Below are 22,780 nucleotides of genomic sequence, written 5' to 3' on the forward strand. Positions count from 1 at the left end.
AAAAAAACCAACTAACCAAACAGAGAACAAACAACAGACAGATGGGGAGTAAGCGTGGGAAGAAGCATACTGAGAGAGTTCTCCCCCTCTACGTGACACCAAGAATGGAAGGGGATCCCAATGGACACCGAGCAGAGGGGGAAGGAAGGAAGGAAGGAAGGAGATCTGAATGCAGATTTCATGGAGACACAAGTGGCAGGAGAAACAAGGGCTTCTTGTTTCATGATTGTCATAGCCAAAAAAATCTAACCAAGGTTTGCTTCATTCAGCATCAGCCTGCTAACTGATGGGCCTCCGTACAGCACAAAAAATAGCTCCAACTACTTCTCAGGAGAGGTTTGACAACAGATTTGGCCCATCTGGGGACACTGGAGAAATAGATGTAACTCAAAAACTTGTTCCAAGGTTATCAGCACTGATCTGAACTGGATTTTCAAAATAAGCACTGCAGCCAAACAGGCTAAACTTATCGGAAAATTTGTGTGCTGAACTCTAAAGTGCTGTTTACAGCTGCTAACAATCTGGTCCTAGGAGACAAAAAAGCCATCAGCAAAAGGCTACTGCTGGGGCAGTAGGAAATTTAGCCAAAAAGTCTGCTTTTTCCATGAGTTAAGTTAATGCCGGAAAGTTTAAAGAGTCCTTATCACCTTCATCTCTGCTTCATGTGTGAAAACGAGTTATGACCTTCCACCTGCCCACAGCACAGGCAGACTCCCTCTTTCTCTGGTTTTACAATAGTGTTTTCCTACTTTTTGTACTTGTTTTTCTCTCCTCTGTTGTGGGAAAGACCCACGTGGACAAGAGGGGAAATTACTGGACAATAAAGGGGAAACAATGACACTGACAGCACTCAGAGCTGTAAAAAGCACAAAGTAAACACAAAGGGAAAATATTTTTTCCCTTCTACCCTTGTTTGTTAAGCCATTAGAGGTGCGACTTATTTTAGGCCCAAGAGGGGAGAAGGCAATGTTTACAGCTGGTAAGAGCACTCCCTTTTTCAGTTTGTGCCCCTTTGAAAAGGCATAACCTGAAACAAATAAGCACATGAATGTTTTGAGAGCCTACACGGGGTAAACAAAGGAGCTCACATCCACTGGTGTACTGCTTTCCTATCACACACTGCTGTGACTAACCCAAGGGTATCCTAGGAGGCTGATAAAGCAAGCTTACAGTTTAGCATGAGCCAGCTTGTTTGAGACTGCTAGATCACACTCAACACCTTAAAAATGCATACAGAATTCTGTAGCATCCCTGTTGTCCACGAACAATCAGAAGTTCAGAGATGAGCAGGATCCCAAGCCTGCCAGCCTTTAGCAACAACACCGAGACCCTCTGCTGCGGTCCTAAATATGGCAGAACTCATGCCATAGGAATAAATCATGTGCAATGAGCAGGCAGTCGAGGGCTTTTGTGTGCTGGCCTTCATTAACTTAACAGGGAGCTGAATTAACTTCTGGTACTCTAAGAACCCACGTAAGCGTTTTGGACACCCAAAAGACTCATCAGATCTTCGTGAGAATCCTCTTACTCCCCACTCAACTCATCCTACTTCAGCACAATTTTCATTTGCCAGGTGCATGACTCATTACTCTCATGGCAACAGGACTTTAAGCTCCAGGCACTTCTCATGACTATCTACTGACACGAATCTTGCCTCCCCTTCCTCCCAGTTCTTAGTTACTTGACTGGTAAGTGTCTATTTTCTAATCAGGCCAGAGGCTGCTTGAGGCACTTGCCACTTTCATTAATTTAGATACAAATAGCAGTTTAAAGGTGACACAGTCAGAGGCCCCACCACATTAAAGCAGGGTTACCCACAAGCTCTGGCTGAGAAGTCTAACCCATAGGTAGAAGAGCCCCTCCAGGGGCCACCAGCTGTAATGGCACATCACCATGAAGCTGCACACTTCGAGGTTTTGACTAGCAAAGCAGAGGAATCTCATGAAGTGAGCTAGGGATTACCAGCCAACACCAATCCTAAGGATGATAAACTACTCAGGGAACAGCTACAAGCCAAAAGGCTTCCTGGAGTGAGTGATGCATGGTGAAAGCTCAGCTTGATGCCCTTTCCCTTGCTGCATTACTGCTCTGCACACAACAGGGGACAAGTTTTTATCCATGCCTTAGACTTGCAAAAAGAAAACCCAACCGTGACCACACTGCATATGGATCATGGTATTCTAAGTCACATGCTAATGTGCCTGATGTGGGAAGTAAGTGTGTCCCCTGCTCCCCATAGCAGTTTTACTGCATGACAACACTTGAGAAAGAGTGATCCTAAGATGGAATGGTAGGGCAACACAAGGAAAGTCTTTAGGAAACAAAAGTTGTTAGGCAGGTAGAAAAACAGAACAAGATGCTTAAAGCTTGTGGAAGAAGACTGGAAAAAACAGCCATGGTTAAAAGGAAGAACACTGTTCCCCTGTATAAGTGCTTGCTTACTTAACTGCCTTCTTGAACCACTGGAGTTCTCCTTTCAATCATGATGCACAATGAAATTGAGCACTTATATCCAATCCACCGCAAGCCTAATAATCTCCACAACCCATCTCTCCTCTCCCAGCTTCCAGTTAAGAGATTCCTTCCAGTGCAACGGGAATCACGTTTGGAAAACAGTAAATATCGGAGCATTACACAGACAATAACAAAGCAGTAGCTGTTTGCTTTCATTAATCAAAGCTGCTCTCTCCACATATACAAAGCTTGTTTTCTCTGGAGAACAAAGAAGTCACAGCACACTAGGAGGAAACAATACAGTAAGGAAAAACAACAACAGCTGGCAGAAGCAAAGTGTTTTCTTTCCTGTTGGAGAGTAAAGCCTCCTGTTTTGCCGCCTTCTGACATTTTTTTTTTAAACTTTCCCCCCCTCAAACAGCAATAAAGTGAGACTCTGCTTACCCTAACTCCTGGAAGAGGGAAGAGGAGAAGCAACATATTTTGAGAAGAAAAAGCTATCTGGAATAAGGGGGAAGGGGAAGCTCTGTGCTCCTGCCTCACCCCAGCATCATTTCACCATGTCACAGTGTACAGAAGTGAGACCACCTGCTGCCACAACAGTCATAGGCTTGCAGAAAAACTGGCAGCTTGAGCACAGAAAGAAGTCTCTGAAAGTGCTGATGCAAAACAACTAGAGGGTCTCTGAAAAGCCTCCTGGGTTCCCTCTTGCTACGAACAAGTTTGCAGCACCGACAGAAAACACCAGTCTCTTTCCAGTGAGGAACAGTGTGAAGAAAAGCAGAAGCTGTCAACTTGAAGATACTACATTCCCAGCAAAAGGCTCTTTAACTCTGTCAGTCTCTCTACCTTTACCACTCTAGGACTGACCCTTAAAGGAATCTTAATTCTTAAAAAACCCACTAGTTTTTGTATGAATGCAGCTAGTCACCAGCTAATACTCACAAGAAGGTATTACTTCCTCACAAGGGAGTTATCTTCTCTGGAGCATCCCGCTGTAAGAAACCATCAATACCTTTGCGAAGCAGCACCATTCATTTTTAGATGCTCATAATTTGGACTGGTTTATGCTGGGATAGATCTATATCTGTGATCCTCAAAGACTTGGACTGAATACAGAAAATTTTTGCCTCATTAGGCTCGTTAAATTTGTTTGAAACATTAAAAAACGAGAGACATGAAGTCAGATTCGCAAGTACCTTTTGCAGGGACCTTCGTTTCCAACCTGCGAGTCACTAGCAGCACCTAGTGGCCACCATAAATTAAACAAGAGTCTCAGGTTTATCATCGAATGAAACAAGGAAAACAGTTCTAAACACTGTTACATTGTTTATCAGCTTATTTACATGATCAGCTTGAATTACAGCAACACCAGCATTATACAGATTTTCTCAAGCGCTCGTGTTATTTCTGTTATTCAAGGAACTCCTCCTGCCCCACATCAACCTGGATTCAGCCCCAAGGGCACTGGGGTAGCCAGAGACTCTACCATCAGCATAGCCTCTACTACAGCAACCCAAGCACAGTAGCAGGAAACCTACATTTTCCACAAGCATGGAGAGCACCAGGAGAGTTCCCAGAAACAGGTTACCATGTTCACATGGCACGCAGGAGCACAATCTGGGAGATGAGTGCTCACACAGCCTAAGAACAGCTTTATACAGTGAACCCCGAGAAAGCACTACATGCCACTACACCAATTCACAGGGAAGAATAGAACAAAACCCAAGAGCAACTGAAGATCAATTCCACCTGTAAGATCCTGTTCTGACAGCTTCTCAGGGGGCAGAATGCATAGTACAGCTGGGACAACATCTAAAATAGATTAAAATGTAAAATAGATTAAGCAGACAGAAATCCCCACAAATTCCCAGCTACTGTAGCAACTTCTTTTTACTACCAAGAAGAAAAAGAAACGAAAGCAAAGGGAACATACAGATACTTTTATTGCTCACCTTTTATACAACAGCACACCTTCAGCCATTTCCTTTCACAGCTTGACAATGTTTATGTACACAAAAAACCCAGCAAGAAGCATTATGTGGCTTTCAGTAAAGAAAAAAAAAAAAAACCACAAACATTAGAACATCAAACTCAGCCAGGCTTTGTTTTCTGCAGCAATAATAAAAGGGCTTCCTCCATGCAGGAACTAATCTTCCCAGGCCGTAGTGCATTTATTTAAAAAGACAACCCCCAAAACAAATTGCCCTAGATTTGCTGAGCCAGTGGTATTAACTTGCAAATAAAATAAATTTCAGTTTGTCATTTCTTTCAGCTGATTTCAAGTAAAAATTAGATTTGGAGGAGGAGCAACTTGTTTTGGGTGGATGCAGGTCAGTTTGAATTGCTACACCTAACTACAGGCCTACACACACTATCGGTTCACAATTTAGCTTAGTTTTAAATGACCTTTGCAGATTTTGGCGGCAATCAGTCTTCAGAGTTGAGCAGGTGTGGAAACTTTGTTTAGCGGGAGATAAGGCTACTGAACATGGCATCCACAGTAGAGCTCATATAATAGACAAAAAACCTGTTTGTCAGAGGGAGTTCACTCTGTGTGCACGCATGTGTATGTAACATCTTCATGACTAAAGCAAGAGGCCAGCAAGCCAAAAAGCAGTACTCAGAACTGGTTTTAGAACAAGTAATTGAACAGCGAATAGAGGGGAAAATGCAGAAGTTCTATTGTGTATTATAACAGACAAATCTGAGCAGGCAGGTCTTCGTATTTCTCTAAATCAAAGCAGAAGGCAAACAACAGGTAGTTTCAGAACAAAAGTGTTTTGAGCAGAGGAAACCAATCCAACATCTAAAAAGCATGGCTGTAAGTTGATGTTTAGGGTGCAGTGGGTAGTGATGATGTGTTTAATTCAGACAGGTTGATGGGGATGGGGAGGGCAGGACAGATCTACAGGAAATTGTACCTTGCTCGATCCAGAACATTCCACCCAGAGATTCTACCTGCCATGTATAAACCTGTACTAATTCAAGCAGCAATTAAGCCAGGCCTCTGAAACTAGGTTTCTATTACATGAACTCTGCTGAAGCAAAAGTTTTTAGCAGCCTCAGCTCGTAAAGTGTCTTCCTTGTCCAAAGCCAGATTGATTATACTGATAACCCCCATGCTGGAAGTGCTGCTCAAACTGCCCCCCTTGATTAAAGTTCTGTCCACCTCTGCCCCCCCAGCCTCCTCCTTGACCACCACGGCCACCGCGACCGCCACGGCCACCCCTCCCTCCTCCACGCCCACCCCCTCGATCACTGTGGGACCCACCATCTTGATATCTGTTGTCTTGCTGGTAGCCACCGCTGCCGCCACCCCCTTGGTAGCCACTTCCTGAATATGAAGATGACTGGTAGCCACCATAGCCTCCTCCTTGGTAGCCACCACCACCACCATGGTAGCCACCTGTTTGAAAACCTGCATCTCTGTAGTTGCTCTCTCTGTAGCTGCCATCCTGGTAGCCACCACCTCCACCATCCGTCCAACCTCCTTGAAGCTTGTTTCCTCTTCCGCCGCCTCTGCCGCCATGATCATAACCACCACGTCCTCCTCGTCCCCCTCTATCATGGCTTCCTTGTTCATGACCTCCTCGCCCTCCATAGGATGAGTCATAGCCTCCTCTGCCTCCTCGGTCATGACCGCCATGGTCATAACCTCCTCGCCCTCCATATGAAGATTCATAGCCACCTCTTCCTCCTCTGCCGCCACCTTGTTGCGGGCCAGCCTCTGGTCTTTTCTGCCACGGTGGCATCTCAGGAGGTGGTGGTTCAATTTCATTGGGCCTTCCTCCCCTGTCAGGCACTCTGCCCATTAGCACCTGCAAAGGGAAAGGGAGAACCATCATAGGAGTTGCAACACCTCACAGAAGAGTCACATTTACTGATACACACAACAGCAGCCGCTCATGGATTCTTATATCCAGAGGATTTCATCAAGGTAAACTTTTGTCTGTTTGAATGTGACAAACCTTTGTTTCCAACTAATAAAAATGAAACAGGGATTATCTAGTACTCCAAGCACTGTTAACAAGACAAGTCAGGAGACCTGGGCTAGTCTCTCCCCTAACTACTGCTCTAAATTGCTGTAGAAGCCATTGGCTTGGTACACAAAATATAAAGACTTCTTTTTTTCAGTAAGGACATGCAAAAGCTTACACGCCAAGCAGGTATCAGACAACACTGATCAGAACTGAGCAAGACTCTAGAAATCTTTAGCTGTCTAAGGATGCTGTGATATTAAGAATTCAGCAAGACTTAAAACGAAGCAATGCAAATGTCCTGTTCCAAGTTTTAAAAGGATGTAACAGAAGAACTTCAGTGGAAGCAGGTTGCTTTGTTACTTTACGTTACTGTCTTGGAAAACATTTAATATTGATAATGGAGATAAGTTAACAGAATACAGATCAGCAGCAGGGCAGGGCAGTATCGCATTCCTAGTAAAACATACATATGGCCTGATGATACAGTCACACCTGTCTTCCCACTTAAATTTCTTACATTCCACACATCAACTACACTAAAACCATGTAAAAATTATTTGGGGTGGAGAGGGTGTGGTCAAATCAGCTCACCACCATTCTATCTTAAATTAATTAGAACTTTCCCTGAAATACAGTTGGTACCCAGAAGGCTTTAGAAAAGCATGCATGTACACCCACAAATTTTGAAGAACCAAGTACACTGCCGTACTTAGCTACTGAGCTTCAAGTTCAGCACATGTACTTTTCTGAGCCTATTATTCCTGTAAAATAATTATTTTTAAACAAGTTAAATTGCTTAGTCTAAATCATACTCCTACTATGTCATTACTAAAACTACACACTTGACTAATCTGTTTTATTTGTGTACACAGGGGAATCGAACTTGTGAGATCCTTGCTTTGTGATACAAAGACCAGAAACACAGTTACTATGTAGGTGTCTTTTTAGACAAGGTGACAGAATCAGGTAGCAGTGTAACAACATCAGTAATTCTGGTAAGACAGAGCAGCCCTACTCCCACTGAAAGTACTCAAAGATATTCAGCAATTTTTTACTGCTCCTAAGAAGGGGCACTCTGAACCTAAACAGGTGAAACTGCAGTTAGTTCCCATGATGCGCTGATGCATAACTTGGAATACATAAACACCAAGTTTCTTATCCTTTATTTCCAAATTCCACTTACAATCCTAAAAAAAGTAGGATTTATTACAACATTCAAAATTTCTTAAGTATTTGTAACAGAAGCTGCCATTTGTCACCAAAGGTACCTTATTGATGGCACATGCAGTCTTCTCTCTGATGGACCCACTGCTTGTTCTCATAATCTTGGACAGATCCTGCCGAGCTGCCAAGAGATTTGCAACGGAAACAGTGCACTTAGTAGATAAAAGGGCACGTTTTGGCTGGTAGACTTTAGCCAGTTTTTCTGTTTGACTCTGTTGGAAAGAAGGAAAACAAAACCTAGTCAGCTAAAGTAATAGGAAAACAATTGGACACCTCACAAAAGTAATCAAATCAACACTGAAGAACAAGACACTATGGCAAATCGAACAAAAATTAATATAAAACCAGTGAGTTCTCACTTTGTAACTAAGAATCACTCCAACAATGCTAGCATTTATCAAAGTAATTTCTTAAGTAATATAGGAAACATCATGCTGACCAAACTGCCAAGTCACTGATCTTCTGACAATTTTAAGATTAACACGCAGACTGTATTACTATCAGGCAGTCAATCACAGAATAGAAGTGTGTCATATAGTTATGCAAATAACTGCTAATGTCTAAAAGCTACTGAAAGTGAAACACGACAACGTCCAGCCTCAAGACCTCCTTCTGCACCTGCACCCTGACCCACACCCACGCCAGTCAGGCTAGCATCACCCTATCTCTAACACCGCATCAATAGGAAAAGGCTGTTAGCTCTTCCACACTCTGTGCTCCAGTCAGCTTCTTCACAAAGGCAAGCCATCAAGAGGTACTGGCAGAACTAAAGCTGTCAAGTGCTCGTTCTAATTCAGTCAGTCCCATATATATAGTATCCAAGCTAGAAATGAGATCCTACACATCAGCTTTGCCTTGTAGGCACTCTCTCCCTCTATTTGCCTTTTGGCATTAAACTATACCAGCTTTTCTGAACACCTCAAAAGTATGACAGCAGTTTCCTACTGACTGACACAACAGAAATCTGTGCTACCAGCCATGAGTTAATACATGAGTTACATCTCTCTTCTGTTATTAACAGAGAGTACAATGTGATGCAGTTAGGACAAACCAGACTGCAATCTGTGCTCAGACAAAACAGCTGCTTTTTGTCTGGACCCCAGATGACAGCATGGAGACAGGCAAACCAGGTTTTCCAACAAATCTCTTGACAGGGCAAGAGCTTAGGAGCAAATTTTAAATCCTAAAATCCTATTCTCCATCTAAAGGCAGAAAACTGGATCTGGGAGGAATTGCAAGTATGTATTTCCAAGTGACTCAGCGTTAAGTTTTTAGAATCAAAAGCTTCTACTTTCATATTACAAGTTGAGCAGAGTTTATTCAAAATGAAGGAAAACACGCACATCATTTACCTGATGCTGGCTAAAGACAGGAGAAGCAACAGTATTAACTAGAGCGGTAGTATGTTCTTAACTGGCAAGTTTGACTGAACTCTGAACACAGCATTTTGGTGACATGATATTATGCTTTTAGGTGGAACATGAAATGTTGGAACTTAAAAAAAAACCTTAATAATACACTACAAAGCTTTTACTGGTGTTCCTACTATCTGGAGAAGTTATTAGTTATACTACCATATTCTGATCTTTTTACATTTTAAAATAATTTTTTTAAATCACCGTCATGTATTAAAGCACTGACTGTTAAACTGTATTGCATGTCTGGAATACTACAGCCACATTCTCCAATTTCATATTGGTATGGTCCTAAAAATTTAGATTTGCATTTCAATAGATATAAATGCATATAGACAATTTGTGGGTTTTACGGAAGGATTTTATGTAGCTAGTCAAGTTCAAAAGTGTCTGGGAATTCTCCTAGGGAAAAAAAAAAAAACCACAACAAAACTAACCAGAATTTGGATGCCAAAGCATTAACACAATTAGTAAGTCCCTGGTTTTTAACCTAAGGTCACAGTTTATCATTAAAATATAGTTGCTTTTTGAATAAATTATTTATCAACAAAAAACCACTTGATGATTCATGTGTCAGTTTATCACTAATAACTCAGCCTCAAACACTGCCAGCAGCATAATTAACAGCATGTTAGCAATCTGGTTTACTCCCAGAAAATAAATCATATGTACTATTTTTAAGTCTCATCCTTCTTCACTATGAAATACAGGAAATAGGGAAACCATGTAATTCTCTTTAAAAGCAGAATATGTATCACATACTCAGAGAACTGATGTCATGTCACAGCCACTTGCATGGTTCAAAGACAAAAGCACATAAGATATTACCCTGTCTATGAGGTAAGAACAAGTAGTGCCTTAGCAGCTTTTCTCATGTGCATCTGTGGAGTTGTGCTTGCAGACACACTTTGAGTTAAGGAAATCTGATCACTGTGGACAGCACAAAGTAAGTTAAGGGATGGTCAACAGGAAAATGCTTTTCCACCATCATACAGACACACCACTTAATAACTGATGTCATGGTATTCAACATAAATGTTTGTATCAGTAATAATCTCTTACCAGTTTATTCTAGTGGCCTATTTAACTGTACGTTTTGACTTTGGTGTATAGATACACATGGTCTACCTTCTCATTTTACATAGTTTCAAAATCCAACCAATAGGTTCCAAGTAAATTTTTTTGTCATCTTACATTGTCATAAACTTTTTCAGAAACTCAAACGAAAACCAAACAACTCCTAGAGTTATTTCTTTCTCATGAAGGATGAAACAATGAAGCAGTTTCCCAGCGTTACTTATTATAAAGCATAACCATCAACCAGGACTTCACAGCAAGTTGTTTGTACCTTAGCTCTATCTGACCAGCCGAAGGACTGCACAGTAACATCCAAACGTTTGACTAACAGTTTTCTTCGGACTTCATATTCGTTGACTATGGCTTGATTAATTGCTTCAATTTTTTCCTGAAACAAAAATTTGCAAACATAACCTATAGATCATAAATAAAATGCTTCTGCTTAAGAAAAACTATGTGGATGGAAGACAGCAAGACACACAGAGATACACTAAGCAGAACTTAAGCCTGCAATTGCCAAATGGGTTCACATCAAGCTATGCCTGTTGACAGTATTTTCCTGAAGGCTTCAAAGGCTCTGTTATCCTCATGTTCAGCCTTCTGCCATTTCTAAGAGCCCAGTTGTCTGTTTTTCAGCAGGGACATAAGAACTGCACAGACTGCTGAGGCATTTCTCAACACCCACCAGGACAGAGAAGCAAAAGTACAAAAATACTACATGCAACAAGCTGAAAGAAATGTAAGGACATACATAAGTCCTAGGGACCAGGGTGCCCTTGACTGCTTAAAAAGCAGTAAGCTTAGGGACAAAGATAGAGCAAAGACAGGACTAAAAGTAAGTAAAGTACTGTAAGAGGATCTTGATTAAAGCACAATCTGCATATAGACAAGAAAACGACGTGCCCTGCAGGGAAAAGCCATCACTAGAAACACACCTGGTAGCAGACAGTGGTTAGGCAAGCAACAGTTGAGATACGCACCGTTAAGGAAATAATTTATGTATTGACTGAAGCATGGCTGGAGGTGGGTGGTGGGGCCCACTTTCAGCCTTAACAATACCAACACTGAAGGAAGCAGACTGTTGGGAGTAAATGAGCTTCAACCTTAAGCAAGCAACACAAGACAGACTCACATTCTTGCAGCAGTAGCTATAGCTTTGTGCCAGTGCAGGCACCATCCTTCTAAAAGAGCAGGTGACAAAATCCAGCTCAAGATGACTGTGGCTCTGCAGCTGGGGTGTGCAGCCTCTCCCAGCTTCCACCTGCACACTCACTGCTTCTTGGAGAACAGGCTGTGAAGGAAGCCAACTACTCCAATAGGACAGAAAGAGAGGAGGAAATGATGGGAAGACCCACAGGTTAGCTGGAAAGAAGCCACAGGAGGGGATGTGACACCACCTCAACCAGGCTAGGTCACACAGACAGTGCTGGCAAGGGCCAGGAGAAGCCTTAAGCTACTGCACAAGCATGCAAGTCAGCACCACCACTCTAAATATCCTTTATTTTGGAAAACTTTTGCCTGCATCTGGACATACAGTTTCACGAGCCTAAGATCTTATCAGTTGCTGAACACTTATTGTACCAACACATATGTAAAATACTGCAAGAAATTGTCTCTACGTCTTCAGAAAGAGAGGAGAAAAATGTTTTGCAGCATTACACACAGAATAAAGATCAGTATTTTATATACCTGAAAGGGAAACAGACTCCAATATCTGCCACTACTTACCCAGTGAGCAGGTCCCAGTTGTTTCTTCAGTAAAGGTTTTCCAACGTGATTAGGTGGAACTTTTGCTAGGGTTTCCTTCAGCTGTTAGGAGACATATGAAAACATAAGCATTAGCCAAAAAAATTAATTTTTCATTATTTAAATTACAACAGAGGACACTCAGACAGTCATAGGCATGACAGAGCAACCTCCCATATCAAGTTGTTTTCTCTGGGACAGAGAACCAAGCACACTTCTTTTGGAAAGCAACTATTTTTATATTTGTGGTAGTCTTAGCTATAATTATTTAGAAGTTAAGAGAAAGGACTATAGATTGACCTACAGTTAAAACAGAAATATTCTATGAGATACATACAGCTCCCCTTGAAGACAGACTGATTATTCTACACATCATCTCCTTAATTCAGAAAAAATACACCATGCTTGTATCAAAAAGGTTGTATTAAGACTATGTGAAATATAATGCAACCTAAAGAAGGACCCATCTCTGCACAATCAAAAGAAGAAAATCTTCAATATGAAAATTTAAATTTAACTTGCATTTTAAAAGTTTGGGCACAACTTAGGTTATCTTTCTCATTTAAAAATTTCTGAGGACTTCAGGGGTAAGAAACAGAGTAGCAACAACAAAAACTTGGATCAAAGTAGACTGGAGTTATGAAACTTCACTTTTCCACTGCTGCAAACCACATTTTCCAATTTCCTTGGCTGTTTATTCCAGCAATTGATTTAACATGTTCGGTGACCTGGTTTTCCAAAGGTGCTGAGCCCAGTTTAACTCGAAGATTTTTAAAACCAAATGCTTTCAGAATAGCAGAGGTAGCAGTTCATTCAAGTATCAGCAGTTTCTTTTTTTAACATGGTGGATCATTAAGAGAGTCAGTTATACAAAGATCCTACTCCAAACTATAATATGTATATGTGAAGAAAAAGGTAGCTTGATTTTCACATGCTACATCAGAATATGTAGAATATTGCCATTCTAAGACTCACTTTTTAAAACTAAGAAAACTTCAGGGTGATCTCTTGTTATAAGTACCATCTTACAGTCAAGCGTAAAACTTTCACATTTTGCTCAACTTTGTGATGTATTTTCATTTACAAAGTGAAATAAGTTTTTCAGTTATTAGTCAGCTTTACTTTTTTCTTCTCAAACTCTACCAACACCCAAAGTGTTTAGACTGTAAACACCACAGCTATGATTTAAAGAAAACTCTGCAATTGGAAATTCCCAATTTATTTTATTAATCTATAAGGATTGTTCTTTTTTTCCTTTTTTTTTTCCCAATATAACCACCTATGGATATAAATTATTGAGTTAACATTCAATTAACCTTGCAAGGCAATGTAAAAAAAGTCAATTAGTAAAACATAACAGAATTCCCAGATTAAAAAGATTTTCATCTACTTTGTATTCTGAATTTTTATAGAGTCTTTTTCACCAGCAAAGCTTGATAGCATTGTTCATTGTTACGAATATTTTCTACCTTTTATAGAAAACAGAAGCACAGATTTCTTACGTATCTATTTAATGCCCATGACAATGACAAAACTAGAAAACAAACTGCTTCCATTCTACACCTTAGACTTGTGCTGGAAAAACCCATTCTCTTCCCCTTACATGGGTCAATCCAAACTGATTTTGTGCAAACAAATGAAGCACTGCTTTCAGTTGCTTAGATTTAAGTGCAATGCAACTAAAAGGTTAGTCAGCTTCTCTGAAAGTCTTCTGGGGAGCTTTGTAATTGTATCTGTTCTTGACAATTCACAAAAGTTCTCTTCTGCTCTCCCCTATCCTGCAAGTTAAGTTATTTAATGTAAGTTAAAAACTCTGTCCCCAACCTTTGGCCTGTGCACTGGACAGTCTCTTCGACTTAATTTCCCCACTTTATAAGCCTTAGGGAAAAGGCGTAAACTTTACTTTAGTTACAACACCTTTTAACCTAATCATTTTCAAAACAGTAGGTTCCTGTAAAAATTTGTTTAGGTGTATTTCTTTGAATGCATTTTTCCTTAGTGTTCTTCCTCCTGAGGCCTAAATTCAGCATTTTCCATGTCTTCTGCAACAGGTGTTGACATTATAACCTAGAGCAGAGTAAGAAATACCTCACCCCAGAAGGCAATGATAGCGGTAGTCCCTGACCTCATGCCTTGGCGTGGAAAAAGCCTTTAAATTAATTTTCAAAATCCTGACTCTTGGCATACTCAGTAAACCACCTTAACTTCCCTTCACAATTCAAACGCTGGAGCTTCACAAGAGGCAAATCTCTCCCTGGTAGCAGAACTATTTTCCATCAAAACAGTAACATCATAAATATTCTCGTTTTGTTCCTTTGGATCTTACTTTTTTTTCAATTCCACTGAAGAACTGGAACATCGTTATGTTGGCGGGAGGCTTGGACATCCCTAAAGCAATACATATGCCTTTTAGTTCCTGAAAGACTTCACTGCCACCTCCTTCCTGTGCTTTTTTAGGAGGGGCATTCACACACAGCATTCTGGCAGCTTCCAGTTCTGAGATGAGGTATGCTGGGGTAAGAAAAATTAGATTTCAGCATCAGATATAGCCGAGTTAAGTTATTTTAGAACCAGTGAGAACTCAAGTGCTTATAACCAACAAATGTGCAAATGGACTGTTTTAGAAAGAGTGAGGGCTATAATTTTGTTATCTACAGAACACTGATCACTGAGTCCAATGCTAAAACCACAACAAACGGGAAAAGTTTAGCACAACCAATTAAAGCCTGGAAAAAATCTCTATGATTCCAACAGGTATTAATCACAAGAGTTCAACAGAGCACAGATCTCTTCCTTCAGGCTTTGCCCAGCAAGGACAGGAGACTAGGAACATAGAAATAAGCAGGATGAAGGGCTGGGATATGTGCTTTAAGCTAGACAAGCAAGCACTCCTTGAGGCTCTAGGAAACAAAGCAATGAAATGAGTAGAGAGAAATGAAATGTTGGATGAATCTCCTCTACTTCCGCAGGCAAGATGCAGAGTGAAAAAATAACTCCACTTTTAAAAGCGCTATCAAGAATTCAGGTTTACAATAATTCCAGAAAGGAAGGCAGTAACTGACAAAATAGAAGCTAGAATGCCTGTAGTGCTCTTCAGTATCGGAACTGCAAGAGCCTACCATCACATTACAACTCCCTGATCAAACAAAAAAAATATTAAAATCACTATTTCTGAACATGGTATACACCCAAAATTTCAGCATTAGGTGTCAGTTACAGTGATATAAATTTAGCACACAGCCTTTGCTTGTGATTGTCCCAACTTTTGAACTGAAAAAAATGCATGGTTTTAACAATAGTTTTATTATTAATCATGCTGGATGATCATAGCGATAATTATTTCTAAAAATTAGGATCGAAAAGTAGATACTGCATTGATAGACAGACTTAGTAAGCAGGGATGTAAACCCACGGCTATACAAAAGCAGCTTACTACCTATAAAATTGTGACAGATCAAAAGATTAAAAAAAGAACAAAGGATTTTAATGATCTCTAGAATTACTTCTAGATTTCTAGAATGTCTTCTGCTAAAGACATGTAACACCTTATAAATTATAAATTTCTTCAAATATGTAAAAGCAGGAAAGAATCCTTTGCAAGTTCTTTCAACTGTACAGATTTTTCTTATATTCAACTTTTAATTATTTACACCCTGTTAGGACCTCCTGAAAAACAAATCAGCAGCAGCATTTTGTTTCAAGAATTCAAGCTACCTTCAACTTCCTCTGACAAATACTTAGAAGTCTATCACTGTGAGACATAAATGTTCTCCAGATAATGATTCTTTTTGGCAGACCTTTTCTGAACCAACCTGAAAACTCTTGTACTTATTTTTGCAGATGCCAGTACTTAATATTGTATTCTAGTGATGCTGCACACCAAGACAATCCTAACTACTTACACCCCAGTAATACTGCTACATCTTCCAATTGACATAAACTGTGCTGTACTTCATTAAAATGTAAAATAGCCTGGCATTCCACTAAAGAGGGTTGTTCTGTTTCTCCTGAAAAAAAAGTCTGGTTTTATGGCTCACATACTACAGGATACCTAACAATCACATACTTTCACCAAATTTAAGTACTATTTCTTCTCCTTTAACATTTCCTAAGCAGGGATAAAACCAATTTAGGTACTGAGATCTGCTGGGTGAAATAGTAAAGGAAAGACATCACTGTTGCTACTGCTAATTTCAATCAGCAGAAAGCAACAGTGAAGCTATTTACTAAACGAGATGATCAAAAGAACTGGAGTTGGGATAAAGCTTTTTTGCTTTTTCACAACAATTCTAATTGTCAGAGTGTAGGAAAATGCAAGTCTATTTGCACCTTGCAAGTAATCACAGTGGGGGCTCCAAAACGATGACGCATCTGATGTTAGTGGTCAGTTTTACAACCTTTCTAAACAAAGTTCAATTGCTAAATCCTGGCAGAAGTCTTCAAATCATTCCCCCTTCAGAGTACCTTTTGAGAAGCAACAGGACAGGCTTTTTGCTTGTGAGTATGAAAAAGGTTAATACTCAGAATATTTTCCATCATATACCGGCTACAGAGTGACTGGTAAGTTTATGAGACCCAAAAGTGCAATATTCTGACACTGTAAATTACAGGAAAAAATAATTCATAATTTCAGGTAACTGGTTTTATATGTTGTGGTAAACAAAACAGTATCTCATTAAGCGTAAGAAACAATACTATGATTCTTGCACAAAACCAAGGTTTGCTTGCAAGCACCCTTTTTAACTTACTAAGCAGCAAGAGACAGTTCTTTTGATTATGAAGACGTTTTGTCACATCTCCTGATGTTAATGATGCGTATGGACAGTTCATTTCAGCCAGCAACCCACTCATTTCGAGTTGAAATTCTTCTGCTTCATTTGGACCTTAGAAGGAAAAGAATAATAATTTGTTTACAACTAATATATATATATATGTGGCTAAAATTAGAAGTAATTAGCTATTTACAAAAAAGAAAAAAAGCACGATGCTTTGCTCCAGTTGTTATTTAACATTAAAGCCTTGCTTTTAACGGAAGACAAATGCGTTCTTTGAGTTTCTTAAAGACATAGCACAACCTATTTGGAGCCATAATATTCCTCATTATTGTAAAATGACATTTCACTGACAGCTTTTCCCAACTTCAACAGCCAGCCACTGGTAATTTCTTCAATGAAAACTGACATTGAAACCATCACCAATTTTACAGCGGTATTTTAAGTATCAACTAACTCTTCCTACTACAAATGTATTGGATAGTTCTGATAAAGTCATGAATAATATGGTTTATGAGCTCTCATGTTTTTACTACTTCTCCCTGTAAGCTCGCATTCATCAACTGATCTTATTTCATACCAATATCTTTTACAAATAATTGAGTCACATAAACCAAAGCCTAAACTGATATTTGTGTCAGAAATTAGTGAAATTAATCTGAATTTAAACCAAGTTATGCAAAAAACAGTGATTAATGAGAGGTAACAGTTTTCTTCTTTTGAAAAGGGACTTCAATCCAAAACACGTATTATTTATAAACTCAAGTCACATAAAATGAAGGCAGGACTTGATGGTACTACAAATAAAATTTTTATCACCGTGTTTTGAGAATTTGAAATAGTTGTTACAACACTTCTGGACTGTATTTTTACACAAAATGTGTAGTAGGAACCTTATACTACCACAATAGTTGAGATGCTGTATTGTTACAGAGAAATTGAGCCCAATGCACTCAAAGAAGAAAGGATGAACGTGTCAAAACCAGAAAGAAACAGGAAAAGAACACATGTTGAGGTGAAAGACACTGATCTTTGACCATGGAGTAGATTGAAAATTAAGCTCATTAAGGCATTATGAGTTAATACAGTAGACATTCAGAAGTACAGGTTATCATACCAATTTAACAATTTAATCTGTAGAATGTCATGACTACTGACCAAAAATAACATTTTTGGAAAACTAAGGTTTGCTTTCACCACCAAACCAATAAATATTTTCAGGCTCCTTATCACAGTGTGTTTCATACGGAGGGAAAAATACATAGTAAGCACAAAGTTAAGGTAACCAACAATAAAAAGAAAATATGGTACTGTAGTCAAGAGAATGTTCCCTTGAACAGCATGTACTACTTACATCAAAATTACAAACAGAAGTGTTGAAATAGAAGTATTCTCATGATCTAATTAAAAACCCCACCATTAATGTTTCTTTAAACCCATCCAAGAACTTTAAAAAAAACTCTATGGTTGAACAATTAAAAGAAAAAAGCTAATTTCAGAAGAAAGACTGTTTATCCTCGCTATCATTTGAACCTGTACTGGCTGTTCATTAGGCAAGTTTGAGGTGGAAAATATCCAAAACCTGACAGCATGCAGACAGTACTGCCTGGTACAAAAGATTTAGCAATTGTCAGCCCAAATCTTTACAGCATGCAAAGAACACACATTAAGTGTACAACTGTGCTAGAGTTATGGCTACTTACTGTTAGTTGCCTGAACATTTTCCTCTAGTTTACAGAACAGCCGTAACTCAGATACCAACCAAGCACAGAGTTTGGTGAATTCAGGGGAACTGGCTCCACGAGAGACTGCCTGAGCCAACGCGCCATCATCTAACAATGGACCTTTGTAACTGAAAAAACAAAAGCACAGTTTATTAACATTTGCTATGACTGATGTCCTGTAGTACATGTATTTTATGCTGTATACATATTGAGAGATACACCCTCATCACATCTGCAACACTGAACATCAAAACAGGTAAGATTCCTGTACTGAACTCTTAAAAAAAAAAAGCATACTGAAAACATCTGAGTAAACTCAGCATTTCCGTGCACATTAGCATACTGCCAAAGAGATTGTCACAAAATATCATCATCAAAGGTTTAAGGCTGGAAAATGTTATCACATACAGGGGCAACTTCTCTGCCTCTAGCTCTTGAAGATGTTAGTTACAATATATCTATCTAGGCCAGCTGCAGTTTCAAAAGTATCATTCTTGAGCACCACTTTACAGTATGTTGAATAATCACTGCTGAGCTCCCAACTTTTCAGTCATTTCCTATCATGTATTAAAGGATTGCCATGCAAAACAAAGTCTTCCATACAAATGTTACAAAAGTGACCTGCAAAACTCTTTTGAAAAATCACCTTCTTAAATGGACACAAGAAAAATAAATAGAATTAGTTCTTTGCATAAACAAAATAAGCCAAAAATCAGGCCTAGTGTAAGAAAGCATAAGTCTACAGATCAGGTCTTAAAAGACACAGTTTTCAGGACACCTATGTACTGATACTCTGTCAGAGGAAGGAGGAAGAGTAGGGAGAAGACTGCCTTATTAACCAGGTGGAAGCACAAAGTCAGAGCTTACCAGTGTATATAAGAAAAAAAGCACAGTATTACTTCGACACACTGCACCCAAAACAGAAAGACAACCAAAAGTGAGGATAATGAACTGAAATCCCTCTTTCAAATGTCCAAGTAAAGTCAACCACTATGTCACAGCAACCCAGTGAGTCCAGTCAACACTTGGCAAAACTCAGAATTTAAAAAAAAAAAATAAATCTCAAAGAGCAAATTAAAATATTACTCTGCACACTTTGTTCTTGTGCTTAACATCATATACACAGGATTTAGTTTGCACTGTAACAGGCTGTTACTTCATCCAACCAAAAAAGAAGCCACGCTTAAAAATAACTTTTACCTCACAGAGCAGCTCGATTAACAACACAGAGTTAATCTACTAGCAGCTGTAATTTGCAGGTGAAAAGCTGTAATTTGATGTATTACAACCCTACTACATTTCCACGGTAGGCTAGAAAACTCCTACGCCAACCAGAGCAAGTTTAAGTCCCATCTCACAGATGTTTCGGACCTACACATATATAAAAACATCTGGGACTCAGAATAGAAACATCCAGTTATACATCAAAGTAGAAGGGAAGTGATGACAAGCCTTTTGCATTGGCAGGATCTGGATTTAAGTCACTGGTCACATCAGAGGCCCCTTTTCTAGAATTTTTCTTTGACAGACAGGACATCTTGACTGTATCATCTCTGATAATTATGACTTCAGCTGCACGTCTATTTGGCCAGTAATCCAACTTGCAGATTCCTGACTGCGAGCAGCTTTTTCCTTCCCTTCCTGCCAATGGCACATATTCTAGAGCTACACTCCTCTTTTGGTAACATTATGCTGTCCGGTTTGTTTGCTTTTTCAATAGTTCAACAAACTGACTTACAAGGCAAGAAGCCACCATCTGAGCACCTTGGGCACAGATCCAAAAAGAAACAACTTGTTGTTGTGCAATGCTATTAAAAAATGAAATCGAGTAATATATTAGAAATATTTATTCTATCCAGAACATGAAGACAAGTTGAACTGTGAAGGATCATGGAGCTGCTGCCAAAACTTAAAACCTCAAACACCACAGTCTTCCCAGACAAAAAGAAACAGAAATAATTTAGTGACATGCAGTAGTTTTCCCAGTTGTTACCAATACTGTTGAAGCTCCATGTCTTTCCCCTTCCAAATTTTCTTCTCAACCACTGCTGCCAATCTTGGTTGATAAGATCTTTTTAATCTGCTTTCATTGTTCACTTTATTTATGTCAGAAATCAACACCATCACTTTCTGTCTATAATTACACACAGAAGAAGCACAAATCACAACTCCTTCAAGTCACTAATCTCCTTTTAAACATACGGCAGAAAAAAGAAGCCAATCCCGGTACGTGCATTGTGGCAGAGACCTTTTCACATTTCAGCCAGAGAAATACCTGCCAAAACAGAAGCCTATCTGTCAGGCTTTGAAAATACCACCACCAGCTTAGCCTGGAAATACAATCTTTGTTGGAGCATAATGACCCCAGCCACAAAGTGATTTACGGGAATGCGGCCAATGTGAGTAAATACAGCTGTTTGCAGAGAACCAGCAGCAGTAAAACTGTGCCTGCCGCCTGACTGAGCTCTCCAGTTTACAGGCACGCAGGCTGGCAGCAGGGCACCTTCTCCTTGTTCTCCCTTATGTTTCCTATGCTACATAAAATAAAAAAAAAAAAAAAAAGAAAGGCAAAAGTACTCCATTATTTACAATGTTTTTGCTATTATTTGGTGCTAAATACAAGGCCTACAAGCTTTCTTGTCCTCTGGCTCCTCTGAGGAGGTTCCCTCTCCTCTCCCCACGCTGGGCCAGGCTGGCCCCGCCGCCGGACGGCGCGGCAGGCCCGTGGCAGCCGGCAGGCCCCGAGGAAGGGCTGGCAGAGGCCGCGCAGCTACAGCACGGCCCGGCCGGCCCGGCGCTCTCCTCGGCCCCAGCCGGCGCCACCCCAGCCCCGCTACGGCGGCGGCCCCTGAGCTCCGACGAGCAGGAACCGCCCCAGGTGCCGCCCGGGCCGCAGCCCCCCCCGGCCCCGCCTGCGCGAGGCGGGCAGCGGCGCCCCCCCCCGGACCGACCCCCCGCTCCCGGCCCGCGCCCAGCACCGGCCCCGACACCTACCCCAGGTCCTCCAGCGACTCCAGCACGTCGCTTTCCAGCAGCTCGAACTCCATCCTGCGGCGGGGCACGGGGGGCGAACCTGCGCGACAGCGGGACTCAGCTCCCCCAGTAGCTGCAGCCCCGCCACCTGCCGCCCCCCAGCCCATCCCGGCCCCGCGGCGGGCTCAGCCGCCACACCGCGCCGTGCCCCGGAGACCCTGGCACGCCCCAGCCCGCCTCCCGCCGCCCCCCCGCCCGGCGGCCCCACGTACGCTGCTCGCACGCTGCTGCGCCGCCGACTGCCGGGTTGGCATGTCAGGGTGGGGAGGGAGCGGGGAGCGCAGGGCCCCGGCCTGACCCTTCACCCGGCTTCTCTCGGGCCGCCCACCGCTATGCCTGATCGGCGCCGCCGCCTTCCGCGCCGGTCTCCGCCTGCCCGCCGAGCCAGGCAGCGTCGATAACCGGAGGCGCGGGTGCCAGAGAGGGGCGCCAGGCTGCTTCTGTGGGCCACCAGCCCGGGGCGGGCCAAGGCTCCCTCCTCTCTTTTCAGGCGCCGCTGAGGACAGGCCCCGGGGAAGGACCCTCGCCCCCTCCCCGCCGCAGACCCCACGCTGGAATGTGCTGTGGCGAGCGGCGCCGCGGCAACAGGCGGAGGAGGACGGGGCGGCGGAGGGGCCAAACCGCCTCAGTGAGCGAGCGCCGCCCCGCCCGGGGGGACCCCGCCGGGACCACGAATCCCGGCATGCCACGCGCCGCGGGGCCCCTGGCGGCCGCCGTAGGGCCGCCCGCGGGGGAGGCGGGCGGGGGCCAGCGGTGGGTGTCGCGGTTGCGCGGCGAAATAAAATCAATAAATGGAGATCGCGGCTTCCGCGGGCCTCGTTTCCCCCGGGTGGGTTTGCGCGAACCGGAGGGTGATGGCCTGTCCTGCCGCGGCGGCCTGTGCTCCGTGCCCCGGAGCTTGCCCGGCTTCGTGCTGACGGTGAAACTCCTTGCGGCAGTGCTCTGGCTGCTTTTTGTAAAATTATTGTAGCCTCTGGGGGCAGGGCAGGGGTGTGACACCGTTCAGTTCCCTCAGTTGCCATCGTCTTTACAGGGAAAGTGTAACTAACCTTCAGCTCTGCGCAACGGCCCTGCCACCGGGCTCGTTGGACTGGCCTGGAACGGGTCACTGAGGTGGAGGACACACACCCTGATGGTTTAAACTTCGCTCCTACAGGAAACCAAAGACGCCAACCTTATTTTGTTATAGCCTGTACCCCACTGCAGGTGCTGTCCGTTTGCTCTGTGGTTGTCAAAAATCCCCATGACTGAGGCATCCTGAAATCTGCACTTGTGGAACAGCATGAAACACACTCGAGCATTACAAGGTGCAGAGCGTGCATGTTAAAGTGCTGCTCATCACTGTTGCATCA

The 22,780-nt window shown here is 41.9% G+C and overlaps 1 protein-coding gene across 1 annotated transcript; it reads right to left on the reverse strand.

Moving 5' to 3' along the window:
* Positions 1-4,382: 4,382 nt before the first annotated feature.
* FAM98A (family with sequence similarity 98 member A) lies at positions 4,383-21,774 on the reverse strand. Its single transcript, XM_055816623.1, has 9 exons — positions 21,641-21,774; positions 21,390-21,468; positions 18,375-18,523; positions 16,648-16,782; positions 14,226-14,410; positions 11,882-11,962; positions 10,425-10,541; positions 7,706-7,873; positions 4,383-6,275 (listed from the first exon to the last, which is right to left on the reverse strand). Exons 2-9 carry the CDS (start codon positions 21,440-21,442, stop codon positions 5,520-5,522), a joined length of 1,644 nt encoding a protein of 547 aa, XP_055672598.1. The 5' UTR covers positions 21,443-21,468; positions 21,641-21,774; the 3' UTR covers positions 4,383-5,519.
* Positions 21,775-22,780: the final 1,006 nt, after the last annotated feature.

Source organism: Falco peregrinus, chromosome 11 (assembly GCF_023634155.1).
Source record: "Falco peregrinus isolate bFalPer1 chromosome 11, bFalPer1.pri, whole genome shotgun sequence".
NCBI lineage: Eukaryota > Metazoa > Chordata > Aves > Falconiformes > Falconidae > Falco > Falco peregrinus.

Excerpts from the sequence above, each read along its gene's own strand:
- FAM98A (XM_055816623.1), bottom strand. The coding sequence starts at position 21,442 with ATGGAGTTCGAGCTGCTGGAAAGCGACGTGCTGGAGTCGCTGGAGGAC. Across the intron at positions 18,524-21,389 it reads GAGTCGCTGGAGGACCTGGG|TTACAAAGGTCCATTGTTAG; the intron begins GTAGGTGTCGGG and ends TTGTTTTTTCAG. Across the intron at positions 6,276-7,705 it reads CTGCATGTGCCATCAATAAG|GTGCTAATGGGCAGAGTGCC; the intron begins GTACCTTTGGTG and ends TTCCCTTTGCAG.